The following is a 19,948-nucleotide window of genomic DNA, read 5'->3' as shown; positions in this document are numbered from 1 at the left end:
TCTCCTTCAGTTTCAAAAGTAACTTTCAGAGGTCTAAAGAATTCTAGTGCTACATTCAAACCACATTTAGGGACTTTGTGAGGATGCTTCATAAATTGGAAGTGGTTAGTAGTACTTAATTGATAAATATTTACTGGATAGATGTATGGATGGATGGATGGATGGATGGATGGATGGATGGATGGATGGATGGGCATGGATGGATAGATGGATGGATGATGGATGGATGAGTGGGAGGGCAGATGGATGGATGGATGCATGCATGGATGGATGGATGAGTGGGAGGGTGGATGGATGGATGGATGGATGGATGAGTGGGAGGGCAGATGGATAGATGAATGGATGGATGGATGCATGAATGGATGGATGAATGAGTGGGAGGGCAGATGGATGCATGGATGCATGAATGAATGGGCAGACAGAGAAGTAGACAAACAAATATGAGGAAGTGTTGTCTTGGATTTTGCTATTCAGTATTTATCCTTGGTCATGTTTTGAATTTTATGTATCTTCACCTTCTTGCATGTGGCTGTGCTGAGTGTTGATCGTAAAGAGGATTGGTTTTCAGCAGGACTGCTGACTGGTCCTGGCTATGCCTGTTGCATGCTAGCCCTGGCACATCAGTTAATCTCCTTGAAGTTATCTTCCACCACCTAGGAAGGGGCAATGGAGATGGGCCTGTCTTAATTACCTTGAAGTTGGAACGGGAGGCTGAGACGATGGATATTGTAAACAACAGTGTTGTGCAGTTGTTATGTCTGAAGATGGCATGAACTCTGTAACAACAGTGTTGTGCAGTTGTTATATCTGAAGATGGCGTGAACTCTGTGCAGACATCAGACTTTACCCAGAAGCAACTTGTGGAGGCATGGGAAGGTGGTGACACATGTAAACTGTACATTGCTTGTTTTTTTAGCACAAGCCTCCTCTGCCTTTATCTCGCTTCCTTTTTTATTGTTTCCAAATGTGTCCCCTTTTTTGGAGAAATTAGGTCATATTGAAAGACAGCTTCAAGCACTATTGTGTTGCAGTCTCTCAGTCTGACAACAGACCTTCTCATTTTCAAAATAACTATCCAAGTTTTCAGCTAGCAGATCCCCTTCCCCACCCTTCTCATCCCATTTCCCCTTGTACTTTTGTTTCCCCAAGTGGCAGGGGCTGGGCTTGCTGATAGGGGTGTCTGAGTCAGAACCAGCTCAAAAGTGGGGGCCACTCCCAGGGAGGGAGTCCGGGAATAGGGTGGGGCAGGTGAGACACTCACCCCAGGCACAAAATTTAAGACAGCAAGTGGGATAAATGATATTTTAACACAACACTTAAAATATCAAAAGTATCAGTACCACAGGAAAGGTAACAAATAAAATATCAAAATGAATGCAGGCAGCCCCTGGTGAAGAAAATAGCACCATAAAGGAAGATAGGCTTGGGCTGACAGTTTTTCCCTGTTGCCCTGGGCCCTGATACATATGACTTGCCACCACACAGCTACTCACCCTGCCATTAGTTAAAAGTTTCATATTTTGTTCATCATAGATTTTGTGCCTTGATTTGGACTTTTAAAAATATTGCATTCAAATATAATTTTCCCTGGTTTCTGAATTTTGGGGGCACCCCATTAAACTTTGCACCCAGAGGAAGTCCCTCATGCTCTTCTGCCACTGGGCGGCCCTTGGCCGAACATTGGAGTCCCTCTGCTCAGTGACAGGCAGGGTAGAGATGTGGTGGAGGGAAGAACATTGGACCCGAAGTCAGGATCACGGAGCCTGATCCTGTGTCTGGGGAACCCTGGGGGAGCTGCTTTTTTGTCATTGTTTTGTTTGTTTGTTTGACATGGGGTCTCGCTATATCTCCCAGACGAGCACAGGGGCCTGATCACAGCTCACTGCAGCCTCAACCTCCCAGCTCAAGTGATCCTCCCACCTCAGCCTCCCAAGTAGCTGGGACTATAGGCACGTGCCACCATGCCCACTGGCTTTTTACTTTTTTTTTGTAGGGATGGAGTCCCACTGTGTTGCCCAGGCTGTGCTTTTTCCTCATCTGTCCAGTAAAGGGCTGGCCATGTCCTGAGACCATGTTCATGCAGCACCCGTCCTCTGAGAGCACTGGAGCCTGCCATGGCCAGCTCTCCCTCAGGTCCTAAGAGGGACATGCTCCCAACCCCATCTTTCTTTTCTCTTGCCCTCTGATCTGAACTCCTCTCCCCAAAGTCATGAAAGGGAGACACTACGCCGGGCGTGGTGGCTCAAGCCTGTAATCCCAGCACTTTGGGAGGCCGAGACGGGTGGATCACGAGGTCAGGAGATCGAGACCATCCTGGCTAACACGGTGAAACCCCGTCTCTACTAAAAAAATACAAAAAACTAGCCGGGCGTGGTGGCGGGCGCCTGTAGTCCCAGCTACTTGGGAGGCTGAGGCAGGAGAATGGCGTGAACCCGGGAGGCGGAGCTTGCAGTGAGCTGAGATCCGGCCACTGCATTCCAGCCCGGGCGGCAGAGCAAGACTCCGTCTCAAAAAAAAAAAAAAAGAAGAAAGGGAGACACTAAAGGGAGACACAGGCGTCTCAAAGTGGCCGATCCAGTTGAGTTTTGACATGTGTGCATTACCAATTCACAGTGCGGGCAAACTTGGTGGGGATGAAAAGGATTTGGTATTGGGGTCCGTACAGTGAGGTGAATGCTGGAGTCAGCCTGAGAGAGCTTGGGCAATTAACCTCTGCCTGTTTCCTCATCTGTGAAATGAGGATACTCCCTGCCCCCCATAGGACTGTGATAACATGGACATGAGGTTAGATAACCTGAACATGCAACTGAGTCCTTACGAAAACACGCTCTGCAGTCTCCACCCTGCACTGGTAGAACAGCATCCTAGGAAAGTCTGTTCCCAGGCCCCAGAGTAAGTCCTGGAAAGCGAGCACCATCGGGCCAAGGAAAATGCCCCCCTCCGGACAGGCTCTTCCCTACCTCCATCCTAGCAAGTTATGTAAGGCCGAGTGCTTAGGACTAACACACTGATAAGTGCTATAAAAATGCAGAGGGAAATGTCAACGTCAAAGCTTCCAGCACAATAAACAAACCAGAACCATTCCCTGGAGCTCCACCGAGCAGCTGGGGCCTCTCGCAGAGCTGCCCACACCTAGCTTCTTGTACCCTCTCCTGCTGCCTGCCCGACACTACCGAGTGGAGAGGGAAAGGAACGTGGCTCATGAGTTCATTGAAATGAAATCTCTAGGCCAGGTGTGGTGGCTCACGCCTGTACTTCTCAGCACTTTGAGAGGCCGAGGTGGGCAGATCACTTGAGCCCAGGAGTTCCAGGCCAGCTTGGGCAACATGGTGAAACCCCATCTCTACCAAAAACTACAAAAATTAGCTAGGCATGGTGGAGTGCACCTGTAATCCCAGCTACTCAGGAGGCGGAGATGGGAGAATCACTTGAACCTGGGAGGCCGACGTTACAGTGAGCCAGGATCGTGCCACTGCACTCCAGCCTAGGTAACAGAGTGAGACCCTGTCTCAAAAATAAAAATTTTAAAAAAAGAAAGAAAATAAATGAAATCTCACCTCAAACAGACAAACCACAAATGATTTGGACAATTTACATAATGGGACAGCCAATCACAAGGTATTCATTGCTGGTTACTACGAGCAAGCCCCAAACGAGGCACTGCAGGGCTCAGCTGGGTGCACAGACCCCTCCAGGTCTTTCCTTTCCCCTGGGCCACCTGAGCAGCTCCGAGATTTGAGACCACAGTAGACTGACAGCCAGAGAAAGGGTTGCAGGGTCCATGTGTGCCTGGATCCAGGATACATACGTGTGCGATGCACAGGACACGATGCCCCTCACCACTTCGACTTTGACCCTCTGTGCAGCTGGGTGGCTACGCTCCATCTCCATGGTCTGGATCTCTGCAGCTGCCAGGAACAAGCAGCTGTGAGGTGTCAGAGCTTGGTCCATCCTGGCCATTCGATCCCTCCAGGGAGCTTTTTTCTTTTTTTCTTTTTTTCTTTTTTTTTTGAGAGAGAGAGAGTCTCGCTCTGTCGCCCAGGCTGGAGTGCAGTGGTGAAATCTTGGCTCATGGCAATCTCTGCCTCCCAGGTTCAAGCGATTTTCCTGACTCAGCCTCCCAAGTAGCTGAGACTACAGGCGCCCACCACCACGCCCAGCTAATTTTTATATTTTTAGTAGAGACGGGGTTTCACCATGTTGGCCAGGCTGGTCTTGAACTCCTGACATCAGGTGATCCACCCTCCTCGACTTCCAGAGTGCTGGGATTACAGGTGTGAGCCACCACACCTGTCCTAATTTATCTTTTCACAGACTTTATTTTAGAGCAGTTTTAGCTGTACAGAGTAATTGCACAGAAAGTACAGAGTTCCCATATGCCCCCTTCCTCCCCTGTGAGCAGTTTCTCCTATGATTAGCTTCCTGCGTTCGTGTGCTTCAACTGCTGCAACTGATGAACCAACACCACACTGTTGTTACTAGCAGAAGTCCACACGTCAGGGTTTGTGTGTTGTGCATGCTGTGGGTTTTGACAAATGCACAGTATCATGTACACACCATCCGGTATCACGCCTCCTGTGTATTTTCAGTGCTGGGGCCAAAAAAACTTTCCCGGGTAGAAAAAGGGAAGGCTTTAGAATTTGACCACAGATGTCAGGCTTAGATTAGGTCAAGAAAGTTAGTATGAAGACGGCTGTAATGAAGAATCAGGAACTACAGGCGGCGTAGGTGCTGGTGGCTGGGGATGAGGCCGAGAACCACCCATCACCCTTGCCACAGTGCCGCCAGGCAGGTCCCTCCACATAAGCCACCCTCTTGTCTCTGCTTTGGGACCGACAAACCCCATGGCCTGGAAGGGCCTCATCCTGTGGCCATGGGGTTTGGTGGCCCCAAAGCAGAGGCAAGAGGGTGGCCTACGGTGCCCCACCATGGGCACCGGCTGGTCAGATCTGAGTCTGCAATTGGAGAAGCTTCCTGCTCTCGAGAGAGGAAGGCTCGGGACACCTGTGGGCGGCAGGTCAGGCCCTGCCCTGCATTGTGAGCAAGCTCAGGCCTGCATGACTCAGATCCGAAGCTACACGGTGAGGCCTGCTCCGCTCTCCTGGGTGGTTGCAGCGGGACCCCTCACGTTCTCCCACATTTGAAGAAGTCAGCATCCTCCTGGTGGTCTGGGCGCTGCTCCAGGCTCCTGCCCCTTGCTCGCTGGGTGACCCTGGGCAAATCTACACCTTGCTTTGGCTTTCAGTTTCCTCACCCATAAAACGGGGACCATCCTAGTATCACCTAATAGTAGGTGAGTTGCGAAGGCTGGAGCAGATGACCCGGCTCCTTCTACTGTACCTGGCACACTGAGGCACTCAATGCATATTGATACATGTTACTGGAATCCCAGTGGCCCCGGGTCCAGCCACTGGTTGGGTGTAATGTCAAAGGACAGGACTCAGGGCTTTAAGAGGCTCTTCACACTGTGCATTGTGGGGAGCTCACCTGAGCAGCAAGCAGACGCAGGACAGCTGGAGGTGACCAGGAATCAGAGGTGGCAGCTCAAGGCGGCAGAAAGAACTAGGATTCAGGCCACTAGAGTTCACACTCAGCTATGTTGCTCAGAGGGGATAGGGGCCCCGCGGCATTCCTTTCACACCTGACTTCCCTGACTGAGACAAAGGAGTTGGTTAGGGTAGTGCTTCCTAAAGACGTGTGCACTGAAGCCCTGGGGATCATGGTAATATTCGTGCTGATTCTGTGGGTCTGGGGTGCAGCCAGAGAGTCTGCATTTCTAAAAAGCACCCTCCCAGGCGTGCCCATGCCACTGGTCCACAGAGCACGCCTGGAGTCTTAAGCAAGATCAGGACTGTATCTAAGGCTGTTTCCCACCCCTCGCCTCCCAGAACCACTCTATTCAACCTTCAGCCCCAAAGTCACAGCATCCCACTGTAAACCCTCTGCATGCCTGTCCTCGCTCCCCCATCTCCCAGTTCACAGTTCTGTCGCAGTCAGTTCTTACCAAATCATAGGCACCTGCTCTAGGCCCGGGCCTGTGGGCCCTGAGATACCATGGAAATGCAAAGGCAAGTCTCCACCTTCATGCAGCACAGGGTCTGGCTGATGAGACCACCACTTTGACCACACCGCTGTTCACCCCACAAGAGAGAGCACCCTGGGGAAAGCCAGGGTCTGTGTCTCCTTCATTCTCTGCCCCATGCCTGGTACAAGGTCTGAGGCAGAGACGGACTATGGACAGCAGGTAGTTTGCTCCACATGTTTTCGTAATTCCTGTGCTCAGTAGGGAAACTGACATGAGCATGGTGCTTGAAACCATCACATTTCATACTAATGCTACATTTTCTTCCAGTCATTGCCATCTGGACACATACAAGGAACTTTTGAACTGGCAAATAAAGAAGAAAACAGAGAAAAAAACAGATATCCCAACATCCTTCCCAGTAAGATTTTATTTTATGTTTTGCATGATCGATGGTGTTTGCGCTAAACTCAGCTTTGCCTTGCAGCTCCCCATGACTGCGGGCCATTCCTGGTGCTCAGAGGCCAAAGACTGAGGCCCCAAATCTGTCTAACTGCTCAGCGTTTGCACCTAGGACTCCAGAATGTTCCTCTCTAGGTGGCGGTCTCCCCGCACAGGCACTGGGCACCTTGGTTGCTGGTGGGTCTGGCTGCCAAGCCTGTGCTTACTGTTGAGACCTGCGCTGCTTGGGGCCCAGCAGGTAAGGGTGCTGTTTCGTGGCCATGGGTGCCAGCTGGCAGGGCCTCCCCTGTGGAACTCAGGCCTGGCACCCAGTCTGGGCCTGCGAGTGGCCCTGGGCAACTCCCTTCCCTCAGACTCAGTGCTTGTGGCCACAAACTGCAAATCCCTAGAGTTGTCTGGGGTCCTGGACCAAGGACAAAAATGACAGAATATGAAACTTGTAGGTGGGCCGCAGCTTTGTAGGAAGGCTCTGAATCGACCTGATTTAACCCCAACAGTACAAGTGGGCATGGGCCGGGAAGCATGGGTGCCAAGAGGTGGCAGGGCCAGGGAGCAGATGGATGTGTGCGGGGGCGTGTCTCGGTGACCTGGGGGCAGCTTTCACAGCCTGTCTTGGTGCCAAGACAAACTCTGTAGGTTCTGAGCTGCCTTTGTAAGAGCTGGCCTGGGCCAGGTGCTGTGGCTCATGCCTGTAATCCTAGCAGTCTGGGAGGCCGAGGCAGGTGGATCTCCTGAGGTCAGGAGTTCAAGACCAGCCTGGCCAAGATAGTAAAACCCCATCTCTACTAAAAATACAAAAAATTAGCCGGGCATAGTGGTGGATGCCTGTAATTCCAGTTACTTGGGCGGCTGAGGCAGGAGAATCTCTTGAACCCAGAAGGCAGAGGTTGCCATGAGCCAAGATCATGCCATTGCACTCCAGCCTGGGGAACAAGAGCAAAACTCCATCTCAAAAAAAAAAAAAAAAAAAAAGAGCTGGCCCAGCAGCAGGGGTTGGGGGGTGCAGTTCAGGATCCTTCACCCCACCTGGGCCTCTCCCATCGTCTGCTTTGCCCATGAGGCTAACAAAATGGCATCCTCAAAGGGCTCCACTAAGTTCAGGTCTAAATCCTGAACCTGCGGCCTCCCCCTGGTCCACAGAGGGAGTCACCCCACCCTGCCAGGGCCTCGGTGGGATGGAGGAAGGCAGCCCGTGTGGGCCCCGGAATGCTGCTTACTGCTGCATTTTTCGGACCAGAATTGACTTCACCTGCTCTGTATGTCAGAGCAGCTACGGTCTGTCCGATCTGTGGTCTGTCCAAACTGTGCACTTTTTAGAAATAACTCTGTCTCATTTTACATGCATAGGATTGACATGTGGTTTTTACAAAACCCGTTGTGAACCCATGATCCAATGAAAACTGGGAGAAATCCATCAAATAGTCTTTCAGTCAACACATATGTGTAGGGGTGGCCAAGGCAACACCAGAAAGATGGGTCAGGAGGCCATGTGATGGTCACACAGCTGAGCCTTGGCGGTGGCTCAGACCATGGCTAGATTCTGCACATTTTGGAGCGGATTTGTTGCCAATGGGTGGAAGATATCACAGAAAGAGGGGAGGCAACTTACACGGCTTGAGCAGCTCAGAGGAAAGGAAGGCCGTGGCAGGAGGAGGTCTGAGATCTTTAGAATAATTTGTGTCAAATGTGGGATATCTAGAAATTAGTATCAGTGCTTAATTTATTACCTTAATTGAGTGGTTTTAAGTTGTGCCTTGATTTGCCAGCCATACATGTTAAGAAACTGCTCAGTGCTAAGCACCTTCCTGAATTCCTCATTTCTCTCCATCAGTAAACGTTCATCCCTTAAAGGTAATATCATATTGTTAATTAAGACTATTTATTTGGGACCTCCATGGAAGCAGAATCATGGCCAAGTGTGGGCATTACGTACACCCAGTCCTCTCCTCAAGGTGTGATGGCCCAGGGCAGAGCAGGGGCCTCACCTGGGAGTCCCCCACCTGGAAAAGGCCTGGCCCACCCACTGCAAGTCTTCTCTGAGCCGCGTTCTCAAGTCTTCTCTGAGCCGCGTTCTCTAGGTTGTGCTACGGGAGTCAATGAGCGTTTCCTCCAAGCCTGAAAGCGTAGTCAGATTCAGAATGGGTTTTCTAGCTTCCCCCATAAGATCTTTCCCCTGCTCCTGGCAGGAGCACCACACCACGGGAACCCCAGGGCCCAGGCAGCCTCCTGGGGCTGGGGGACTCTACCGTGTTTCACATGGGTGGAAAGACGGGTTTACAGAACAGTGGCATGGAGACGCTGTGGCCTGGCAAGGATTAATGGGTGGCATCTGGCATTAGCTATCAGGAAGACTTAAGGCTGAAGGGACATCGGGCAGGGAGCTCTCGGGGCTGCTCCATCCACCCCCAGGGTGACAGCCCCTAGTATCACTTAGGGTGGGACTGAGAGTCACCTGGGGGAGAGGGGAGAAGGGACCCAACTTCCCCAGCCTCTGGCACCTTCCCTGCCTTTCCCAATCTTTCAACAGAGTCATAACGTGGCCCTTGGCTCTGGTCAGGCCTGTGACCCTGGGGAGCTCTGGGGTCAGAAGTCAAGGTCCTTTGCATGTCAGGCAGGCTTGACTTTTGCCTATAGAAAGACTGTGGCTGATGGCAAGCGAGGCCTCTTTTCTGGGAAAGTGCCAACAGCTGATAATTTTAGGAACTAATGTTTTGAATGTGAAGTGTGACTTTTAGAATAAAAGACAGGAAGCTCTTAGAAACTGCAAGATTCTAAATCTAAGCAGAAGGCTATATTTTACCCTGTGCTTTTCTATAGCTGTTCTCAAAGCATAAACCATTCCAAATTATTTTCAACTAGTGTAATGTGTTCCGCAGAGCTATTTCTGCCTGGGCATTGCCACTCCCTGAGCAGGAGGGTCTCACAGTGGGGTCTGCAGGACTGTAAGTTTGGGGTCTGACTCCCTGGCCACCCTGTGTGGGCTATGGCTGTCTCTGAGAGCTGTACCTACCCTTTCTCTGCAGGGAGCCAGACAGAGCTGGCTCAGCCATCGGGGGTCCCAGGCCACTAGCCCATGGCCCGCCCGGCAGCCTTCCAGGTGAAGGTGAGACAAACAAGGCATGACCTGGAGGCTGCCCGGCTCCCCATCACAAACGCCACAAACACACACAAACGCCACAAACACAACCCACCCTGATCAAGGACTAAGCAGAGAAAGCAGGGAGAGGACCTAGAGTTACTCAACAATGAGTCAGGAAGGAGGCTCTAAGCTTCTACCACGTGCCAGACTCTGTGCCCAGTGCAGCATAAACGTCCTCAGAACCAGCCTTGACCCAGCCTGGCCCAGCCGGCCATTCCTGGGAAAGGTCACAGGAAGGGCAGGGCCAGGCCCACAGCACTTTTAGAGGCCCATGAACACGTCTTCATTTCTCTTCAGATCACACACAAAATATGCCAAACCCATTCTGGAGCGCATCTTTTCACTAGCGACCAACCCAGGCCTAAGGTAACCTTCTTGATAGTTCTATGGAGGAAGCTGGGAAGGCAGAAGTGACTGCGACCCACAAAAGTCATGATGGAGCCCTGACGTGTGTGTACACACACACTACACACACACATACACTGTACACACACACTACACACACATATACTGTACACACACACTACACACACATACACTGTACACACACACTACACACACACCGCACACACCAAACATACACACTCCACACACACACCACACACTCCACACAAACACACCACACACACACCACACACATACACACCACACACATACCACACACTACACAACCACACTACACATACAACAAAACACATGCATTCACACAGCCACACACTATACCATGCAGCACACCCAGACACATCACCATACACGCCACACACAATACACACACACCACACATACCACATGCACCCACACAACACAATAACACCCCACACTCACTAAACACACTCACCTACACACACACTAAACCAACACACAACACACTCATTACCAAAGTATCACACCACAACCACACATCAATACGCACGCTACACCACTCATACCACAAAAATACACACAGCACATGCCACACTTACTCACAGATACCGCAAACGCACAACACACAACATACTTGCACCAGTATACACACCACACACATCAGGCTCACACACTACACCAGTCACACCACAAACATCCAGCCACGCGCACACACCCCACACACAGCACTCCGCGGTCAGCCTTCCACCCCAGAAAAGCGCTTGTGCAACAGGCTGGATCTACCAGGCACTCCTCACTGTGCTCGCCTTCCAGCTCTGGGGCAGACTCTGGTGGTGGGACTGAGGGTTAGAGTCCCTGATCCTAGACCCCCACATCCACTTGTCCTCATGGGGCTGGTGATCATTTCCCTGGGAAGCCTTGGAGAGTGGACCCAGTTCTTCTGTCCTGGGGTTTTTTTAAGTGCACCCACACTTGGCAATACTGGGGCCCAGTGCAGGGTTCATGAAATACAGCCCTTGCACTGCAGGGGCCCGGCACGTTCTGCTGTTCTTGTCTATGTAATGACCCAGCGGCCTCCGTCCTGGGGACTGAAATCCTACCCTTGTCGGCATCCCACAGCTGAGACAGTCCATGTTCACCAAAGCAGGTGCATTCTCTCTCGGGACACCAGCGGTCTCCATGGGAACGTTGAGGAAGAACATCTCTGCCACCCCCGGTGTGGCCATGAAGCTACTTTTCCCCTTCCCAGGAGCTGACACTGCAGGTGAAGAGACAGCACTGTGATTCCTGGTCCTAATATCTTGGCTTTGTTTGGGATTTTTCCAGATGACCATTCTAGGGTGATTCTGAGCCAAGTGGATGGAACTCCCTGTTCGGACTACATCAATGCTTCCTACATAGATGTAAGTGGACAGAGGTTTCCTATTCCCCTAGCTCAGCTGAGGCATGACCAGTGAGCACTTTCTTGTCTGGTGCCAGGAGTGTAAATTGTCACAACCTTTCTGGGCAGTTTGGCCACAAGCACAAAGGGCACAGAACTGCCTGTACTTTACAAGCTAGCATCAGCATCTGGGAATTTGACTTCGAGAGACAGAGATAAGCACAGAGGATGTTCATTGCAGCATTATGTATATTCCTGACCAAACAGAACAGGAAGCATAGGCAGTTAAACAGATTGTGGTAAAACTATGTGCAGTGGATTACTAGAACTCCATTTGTATTGATCTTTAAGAGATCATTTAATATAAATTATAAAATTCTTGTTAAAAATACAACATAAAATAAATTGTACATGTTCACCCAATTAGAGGACAGAAATGTCTGCATATCTCTGCTTGTGTGTGAGTCTGGGAAAGGTTTTGCAGAAAAACAGACTAGAGAGTGGATGTATGAAATAGGATTTGTTATTTCTGGAATTGCTGGTGAGTTTTCTTTTCTTCTTAACCTTTTCCTGTGTTTTGCAAATTTTCCATGGTGAATATGTATTGCTTTTCTAACAGCAACGACAACAAATCCTTTCAGCAGAGATAATTCTGAAAAAATATAAATCTGATGTTATTTTTTCTAGGGATACAAAGAGAAGAATAAATTTATAGCAGCTCAAGGTAAGCTTTTTATTAATTTCTGAACGTATTTTTGGTAAAATGACGTGAATAGCTCTTATTTCCTTGTCTGTATGCCAACAAGACCAAGGACTTACATTGGATTTTTGTGCATGTGTTTACACCTAACAGACACGTTAGATATCCATTCACACAACGGATATGTGTAGACAGTCAGAGAAACACACACTTATTCCCACACCTATATGGTGTGAACACAGGGCATGCAGTGGCCCTGGCTGCCATTCCAGCACGTTAATATTTGCATCAGGTAACCTTGAGTTTCTCTCAGCTGGCTGAGCCCTACATGGCCCCAAAGTTTGGGGGTGGGTAGTAGGGTGAGTAGCTTTTCAGATCAAGGCTATAACCAAGAAGATACTTCAGCCGTGAAAACATGCCCTTCACCTTGCACAGGGCTGGCTCTCCCTTGTGTGTTGAGTACTGAATCCAGCATCACTCCGATCCACCAGAGGTTGTCATCTGCAGGACCTGGTGGTGCACATGTAGTTAGGTATCAGTGGAGCTGAAACCACATTCCTCAGACTTCCTCACTCTTAGGCCAGGAGTCTTTAGGGCAATGAGCTCTGAAATTCAGTGTGTGTCAAAATCACCTGGGAAGTTGTTAGAAATGCAGAATCTCTAAGAAAAAAAGGACACGCATGTGTACACGCAGAGGACATCAGGAATGTGCCCAGCTGGAAACCTCAGGAAACCTGACGATCCTGGCTGAAACAGATGAAAGCATGTGTTTCTCTCTTGCCAGTAGACACCCACAGGGAGCCAGGCCAGAGTGGGACAGCAGCAGGGCCAGGGGCTTCCTTATCTCCCAGCCCATCCCCCTCAGCATGAAGCGCCTAGCTCGGGGCTGCAAAATAGCCGCAGCTCAGACAGGAAGTGGACAGGGGCAGAGGACTTTCTCCTAGTGACACTTTGTCTGTTGTTGAGATCCCTTCCCGAGGGACTTTAGCTTAAATCATATTGAACAGCACCATGCTGAGAGTAAGATTTTGACAAAGAGGAGGGGATCGGGAATGCAGAGGGAGGCCGGCCAGTCTCTGCCTCTCCCAGGGCTTTCACCAGCTCTCCCACACTTGGCTGTGGACCCAGCCCTCGTCTGAACCCCGCTTCTTACCTGTGAATGTCATAACTCAACCTGGGCCCAATTATCTTGCCCACTGAGGAGTTCCTAGCTGGAGTGGGTGAGTGGCAGGACAGGCAGCCCCTGCCAGTTCTGGAACACTTCAGGGCATGACGTGTGTGTCCCCAACAAGCCTGAGAAGGGAGTGAACAGCTATCCAGGGGCCAATGGCCAGGGTGCTGGGGCTGGGACCCCAAAGCGACTTCCCTTCATGCCTTTTGACTTCAGAATTGTCCTCTACACACAGGCCCCAAACAGGAAACGGTTAACGACTTCTGGAGAATGGTCTGGGAGCAAAAGTCTGCGACCATCGTCATGTTAACGAACTTGAAAGAAAGGAAAGAGGTGAGTTCCAGGCATCTGACCCCGGTATCACTTCCTTTCAGCTGCTGCTGCCGGGCTGGGGATGTTCTTACCACTTCCTCTTCCTACTTTCCTCCCTTCCTCCCACTATCACTGCAGAGAGCACCCAAACACATGCAGTGGCTGACAGCATTTTCATCACGAACCAAATCCCCCATCTCCCCAGCATCTCACTGTTATCTAATCTGTGATAACACGATGACACAAGAGTTTCCTTTTTTTCCCAAGTGAGAGTGGCCCCCGGCCGGCCCCAGGCTCTGCCTGCCTGATGGGAGACATGCATCTTAGAAGTTAGAATTTTGGGATGTTGAGCATGTCATGCGGCAGACCTCAGACTAGAAATGAACATGATTTCACGCTTATTATCCAGGCTAGAGAAATGCATTTGAAAAACATGGTATATTGAAGAAATGTTGATTTGTCATCCAAATATATTTAATTAGCTGTTTCTAATTCAAAAAAGGATGCATGTACATTATAAGAATTTGAATCATTGACAAAGAAGAAAAGTTGAACTGATTCGTTTCCTAATGTAACAAGTACTCATTAGCATCTGCTGTGCTGGGCCAACTCTGTCCCAGGTGCAAGGAATAGGGGCTCAAATTCAGGGCTGAGAAGTGGGGGCTGTGGGAAGCCTGTGGCGGTTGGGGGGTTGTTGAGTGACAGGCAGGGAGCCATGCCATAGGCAGTGAGCTCACTCTCCAGAATGAAAGAAGAACTGGGAGCCGGAGGGACACTTGCCACAGGTGGGGTGACAATTAGGAGGCTGTGTTTCTGGCGTGTTCTGGCTTGAAGGCCCAGTTCAGTGGGAGCCATGTGTCCTGCCCAGCCCGCTCAGGGCCTGCTGTGTCCTGAGCGCCTCAGTCATCCGCTGGCCTGGCCCCAGCAGTTCCCAGGCATCGTAGCAAGGACTGTGGGGAAGGGCTGGCATTTTTAGATGGGACTGCCAGGCCGTAGGGAACTCAGCTGGGGCAGAAGATGGGTGGCAGGAGCCCACAGGAAGGGCAGGCTGGGAGGTGCTCTGGTCCCCATATTGCCAGCTTACTAATTGCCACCCAAAACACAGGAAGCAGCCTCCAGCCACGGTTTCTGGTCAGGAATAGGATGGCGGCTTTCATTCTGCTCTCGGGGGCCACCCCTTTGCCCTTGCAAATCTTGCCTCTGTCGTCCTTTGTCACGGGGAAGAGTGACAGAGGGAAGCAGGGGATTCCCAGCACAAGGCTCTTCACCCTGCCTGCGCTGTAGCGGCCATGGAGGAGGACACCCACGCGAGGGAAAAGGAGGCTGACCCTTCTCCAGGAGTCTCAGGGTCCCCTGTGACCTGCGGCCCATAGGACCAGTCTTCCTGGAGCTGGTGCTCCAAGCATGAGACCAGCACAGAAGCAGTGGGGCTCAAGGACGCCCCCGCCTCCCCCTTTCAGTCATTCTGCTGAAAATGTCACTGGCATTTTCTCTCCATCTTCCTCCGTAGCCTCCTACTGGATTTTTCCACTCCTGTGACTCAGGGCTGGGCTGCTGCCGCATCCTGATTCTCACCAATTCAGATGAAATCATTTCTCAATAGAGTTCCCTCTTTCTTAATTGCTCACACTTCTGTTGTGGTTTCCTTGGCTTCCACATCCTGGGCTCTGCATTGCAAAACACAGCTGCCCTGGCATCTCATGATCGGGTAGGAGGGAGGCAGAGGGAGGGGGTATAAAACCAGCCACCAACACTGAGCCCTTAAGAGGCTGAGACACGTTCTCAGTTCCTACCGAGAGCCTTCCAAGTTGAGAAGCTCAGGAGGGTCCCCAGGGCTCCCCATAGGGCCAAGACTCGCCCAAACCGGGACCTGTAGGCATTTGCAGTTCCCCTGGGCTGCATCAGAGATGCCCTGTGACCCGCAGCCCCGCCCAGAGCCAGGAGTAGGGAGGGGGAAGTTGTCCGTGGCCGTCGTAACACGATGCTACTCTACTAAATACCAGATGCTGTTTGTTTCATAAGATTGTTAATCCTGGAGTCTTGACCACGAGCTGTGCTGCTCAGGGGCCATTCCCTGGACATGCTCTCTGATGATTGGCAGGCTTGTTCCACTCCAGAGATGTTTATCTGGCAGATGAAGTAGATCTTTTCCCCCTTGAGGTGGGTCCTCATTCACTCGTGAAGTCCACGCTGATGGAGGACGCCAGTGGGCAGGTGCTGCGCGCGGTGCTACAAAATGAAAGGGGTCCTGGAACATGTATTTTGGGTCATTCTTGCTTCAGAGTTTGGGGTAAAGAAATGGGCCTGTCTGTAGCAACGCACCCTCGTGAAGTCCACGCTGATGGAGGACACCACTGGGCAGGTGCTGCACGCGGTGCTGCCAAATGAAAGGGCTCCTGAAACGTGTATGTTGAGTCATTCTTGCTTCAGAGGTTGGGAAGGTAAAGAAATGGGTCTATCTGTAGCAATGCACCCTGTTTTGCAGACTCCACGGCAGCCTTGTCCCTGCTACAGAAAAATGAAGATCATTAGGCCAATCACAGGTTCATCAGTCTTGAACAGCAGACTGGCAGTGGTGCAAATTAACTTTGTCCTTAGGGAACTGAGCAGGAAAAACACAAATTGCTGAATCCAGTGGGAAATGCCTGGGGAAGCACCATCCTTGCCCTCTGGCCTGAGGGTCATTTGGAGTTAGGTACCCAGCTCTTAAGGTTACAGGCTCAGCATGACTGGTTGATGGTCAGTTAATAAAATGTATGGGATTCGTGAATGAATGAAGAAATGAGACATTGTTGGTGTCTACGTCAGAAAGCCTTGGGGCATCCTAGCCATAGTCTCAAGGCTGCCTTTCACCAGTTATGCAGCCTCAGTTTCGCCATTCATGAGGTGGACACACATGAACTTGCTGTTTCTCAGCTGTGGGAGCTGTGTGACTCCAGCTTGTCTGTGTGAGGCCTTCTGTGGTTGGGTGGAGGGATGTCATGATGCATTGCACCCACAGATCTATTTGCTTCTATTAAATTGTTCCATGCAGGAAAAGTGCCATCAGTACTGGCCTGACCAAGGCTGCTGGACCTATGGAAACATCCGAGTGTGCGTGGAGGACTGCGTGGTTTTGGTCGACTACACCATCCGGAAGTTCTGCATACAGCCAGTAAGCATCTCTTGTTGCTGACCTTCCAGAAAGATCATTCTCAGAGAGCATGATGCCCAGAGTTAACACCCTTCTGCATTTATGAAGTGCTTTGCTCCCACCCCAGCACTGTCGCGGCCCTGGCTCAGAGGGTGCAGTGGCCAGGCTGTGCTGGGCAGACGTGCAAGTGGGCCAAGACACCAGAGGTCGGTGCACAAGGGTCTGCAGGCAGCGCTGGGGGCTCCTAATTCCCAGCGACTCCTCTGGACCTCTCCAGGAAGAAGACCAGTCATTGGAGGGGTCTGGGGTCCTCCCTCAGTAGCACAGTGACATTTCACACACTGGAACTGGGAGGCGGGGTTTTTTCTAACACGTTTCTAACACATTTCAAAGTATGTCTGAAATGTCCTCGTCATTTTCCACACTTGGGTCCTGCTAGTTCCACCACCCCAAAGGGTTTAAGAGAGATATCAGTAAAAATACCTATATACAAAGCAGATGAAATCAAGATGTAGAAGAAAGTTTAAAACCATAGAGAAAAGATAGAAGACCATTTTGTCAGGATTTAAAGATAGAGTGATTGGCATAATTAGGTCACAAAATAAGTGTCTGAGGTTCCAAGAAACCACAGCAAAAAAGGAAAAGGATGAGCTGATCATTCTCATTCTATCCCGTGCTCACATGTCTCCCAGAAATGTTCACACAGGCACGCATATGCACACACGTACACACACCCACACACAGGCACACATATGTACGCATGCATACACACCCACACACAGGCACACACATGCACACACATACACCCACATACAGGCACACATATGCACACATGAACACCCATACACAGGCATGCACATGCACACATGCACACATACCCACAAACAGGTATGCACATGCGCACACATACTCCCACACATATGCATGCACATGCACACACATACACCCACACATAGGCACATGCACACATGCACACACACCCACACGCACACAATTGTAGTCATGCACACATTCACATATGTACAACACACATACACCCCACACACACAGCACACATTCACACAAGTGCACACACACCCCATTACACATCACACATGTTACACATGCACACACATTCACACACATACATCACATTCACGCAACCACAGATCACACGCAAACTCACGTGCAGCACCATGCACCGCCCACACATAACGCACCAGATGCACACATGCACATTCACACATTCGCACCCACACACCCACACATACACGACATTCACACAAATTACAACATACATCCACACACCGTTCACAGAAGCACATGTTCACACACATTCACACATGTGCACACACATACACACACATACCACGCACATGGTGGCACACATGCATGCACATCACACAGATGGCACATAAACATGCATACTGTGTACAGCACCATCCACACGCATGCCACGCATACACTCTGCCAACACATACATCACCATGTGCACACATCATTCACCACGTACTACTTCCAAATACACTGTTATCACCTTCCTGATTCTAGGCAAGAAGTTAAACATCATGGTCTCTGAGTCCCAAAAGTCTGAACAGCCCTCTGAGGCAAGGTCTGGGAGTCTCCCAAAGAGCAGGCCAACTGCATCGTCTGGTCCTCCCAAATGTAAGACAGCCTTTGCACAAGGAAGGATGTGCCTGTTGGTGATTACTCAGCACCCAGCAATGGGGTGGGGACTGTCCAGGCAAATGGACCCTACGACCGCCCCACCCCACTTGCACGGTGGTCTGTGAGCACGCAGACCAGCTTTGGGGATGAGTCTGGCTGCTTGGGCCTTGCCTGACCTGGGCATGGACGGTTGCTGCGGGCCCTGCCCTATGGCTCCAAAACCAGCACATGTTCCAAGCAGGGGGTAAGGGCCAGGCTGTCTCGCTCGGGCAGGCCCCCTGTAGATGGGCCCCTTCCCCATGCAGCCCCAGCACAGGGGAACCCACCGCATCCTCAAAATGAGATGCTGGGGAAGGGGGGGGGGATTGTTGTACCCACTCTTGTCTCCCCACGTCCCCTGCAGCAGCTCCCCGACGGCTGCAAAGCTCCCAGGCTGGTCTCACAGCTGCACTTCACCAGCTGGCCCGACTTCGGAGTGCCTTTTACCCCCATTGGAATGCTGAAGTTCCTCAAGAAAGTAAAGACGCTCAACCCCGTGCACGCTGGACCCATCGTGGTCCACTGTAGGTACGCTGGGGGCCACGGGGCGGGATCCTCAAGGGCAGGCCACAGTGGGAGGACTCACCCTCATGGGCAATGCCAGGGGACCAGTATCAGGGTGGGCAGAGGTTTGGGCAGGGCTGATGTGAACACAAATGTCAGTGACTGAGCCAGGCCCCAAGAACCCTGCAGGAGAACACTCAGAGAGCTCCCTCTTCATCCCAGCCGATAAAACCCACCAAAGCCAAGGGGCTCCGGTTGATGGTGGGAATGGAGTTCTGGGCGGTTCTTCTTGGTCGCCCTCACCTCTCCCTGGGAATCCCAAGTTGCCTCTGGGAACCAAGATGGAAACCAGGGAAACTAGGCTTCTGCAGGAAGCCCCCCAACAACACACAAGTCCTTATGGAGGAGCACACCACGACTCACACTGGCCCCCACAGCAGAGTCCTCCAGACCACGCTGTCCTGGAGACCAGGCTCTGAGGACCAGGCTGCCCTTTGCCAGCTACCACTTCATCCTCGGTTCCCTCGCCTGTGATGGGAAGGACAGCCTCGGAGGCCTGTGACTTGCATCTGGGTGGGCTTTGCACAACACGAAAAGTTACTCAAATGTACAGCCAAAGCCATGCCACAGCCCCCTGTCCACAGAGAGCCCCACTTGTTCCTGGCAGTGACTGGCCTCACCAGGGTATCACTTTGATTAGATACTAAGTTTCCAGCTGTTACAGACAGATTCATCGTGAGTATCACAGCATTGCCAGGGACAAAAGCCACCTGCACGCGGTGACGCAGGCGCTCTGCACCTGTCATGCAGCTGTTCAGGAGAAGCCATCCAGGAACCCTGGCAGAGCGGGCTTTCCCCAAGTCTGAGCAACACTCCCTTGCTGGGGCCAAGCAGAGGCTGGACCCCACCCCACCCACCCTCCAGTGTAGCCCATACTGGGAGGAATTTGCAGGCTCAGAGAACAGTAATCTGACAGATGCCGCCTCATTTAATGCCCCGAGTCAGGTGACTTGGTTTGCCCGGTTTGACAGAGGGGGAGGCTGGATCCCAGAGCTGTTGCAAAGTTGATCTGAGG

At 51.3% G+C, this 19,948-nt stretch overlaps 1 protein-coding gene across 8 annotated transcripts in view; it reads left to right on the top strand.

Annotated features, from left to right (window-relative positions):
- Window positions 1-19,948, top strand: part of PTPRE (protein tyrosine phosphatase receptor type E) — a 177,290-nt gene that overhangs the window by 138,725 nt on the left and 18,617 nt on the right. For 5 of the 8 annotated variants that reach the window (XM_017858691.1, XM_017858689.1, XM_017858695.1 and 2 more), the window contains 6 exons: window positions 6,353-6,443; window positions 11,313-11,389; window positions 12,055-12,091; window positions 13,474-13,571; window positions 16,585-16,704; window positions 18,734-18,897. In XM_017858691.1, coding sequence (XP_017714180.1) covers window positions 6,353-6,443; window positions 11,313-11,389; window positions 12,055-12,091; window positions 13,474-13,571; window positions 16,585-16,704; window positions 18,734-18,897 — 587 coding nt within the window. Of the gene's footprint in view, window positions 1-6,352; window positions 6,444-6,479; window positions 6,723-11,312; window positions 11,390-12,054; window positions 12,092-13,473; window positions 13,572-16,584; window positions 16,705-18,733; window positions 18,898-19,948 lie in introns of those variants that run through there. The other 3 variants (XM_017858690.1, XM_017858694.1, XM_017858696.1) reach the window with 2 other exon arrangements.

Source organism: Rhinopithecus bieti, unplaced genomic scaffold, assembly GCF_001698545.2.
Source record: "Rhinopithecus bieti isolate Rb0 unplaced genomic scaffold, ASM169854v2 scaffold_42745, whole genome shotgun sequence".
Taxonomy (NCBI): domain Eukaryota; kingdom Metazoa; phylum Chordata; class Mammalia; order Primates; family Cercopithecidae; genus Rhinopithecus; species Rhinopithecus bieti.
The sequence above is the reverse complement of the archived record's forward strand: the minus strand, read 5'-3'. Positions and strand labels throughout refer to the sequence as shown.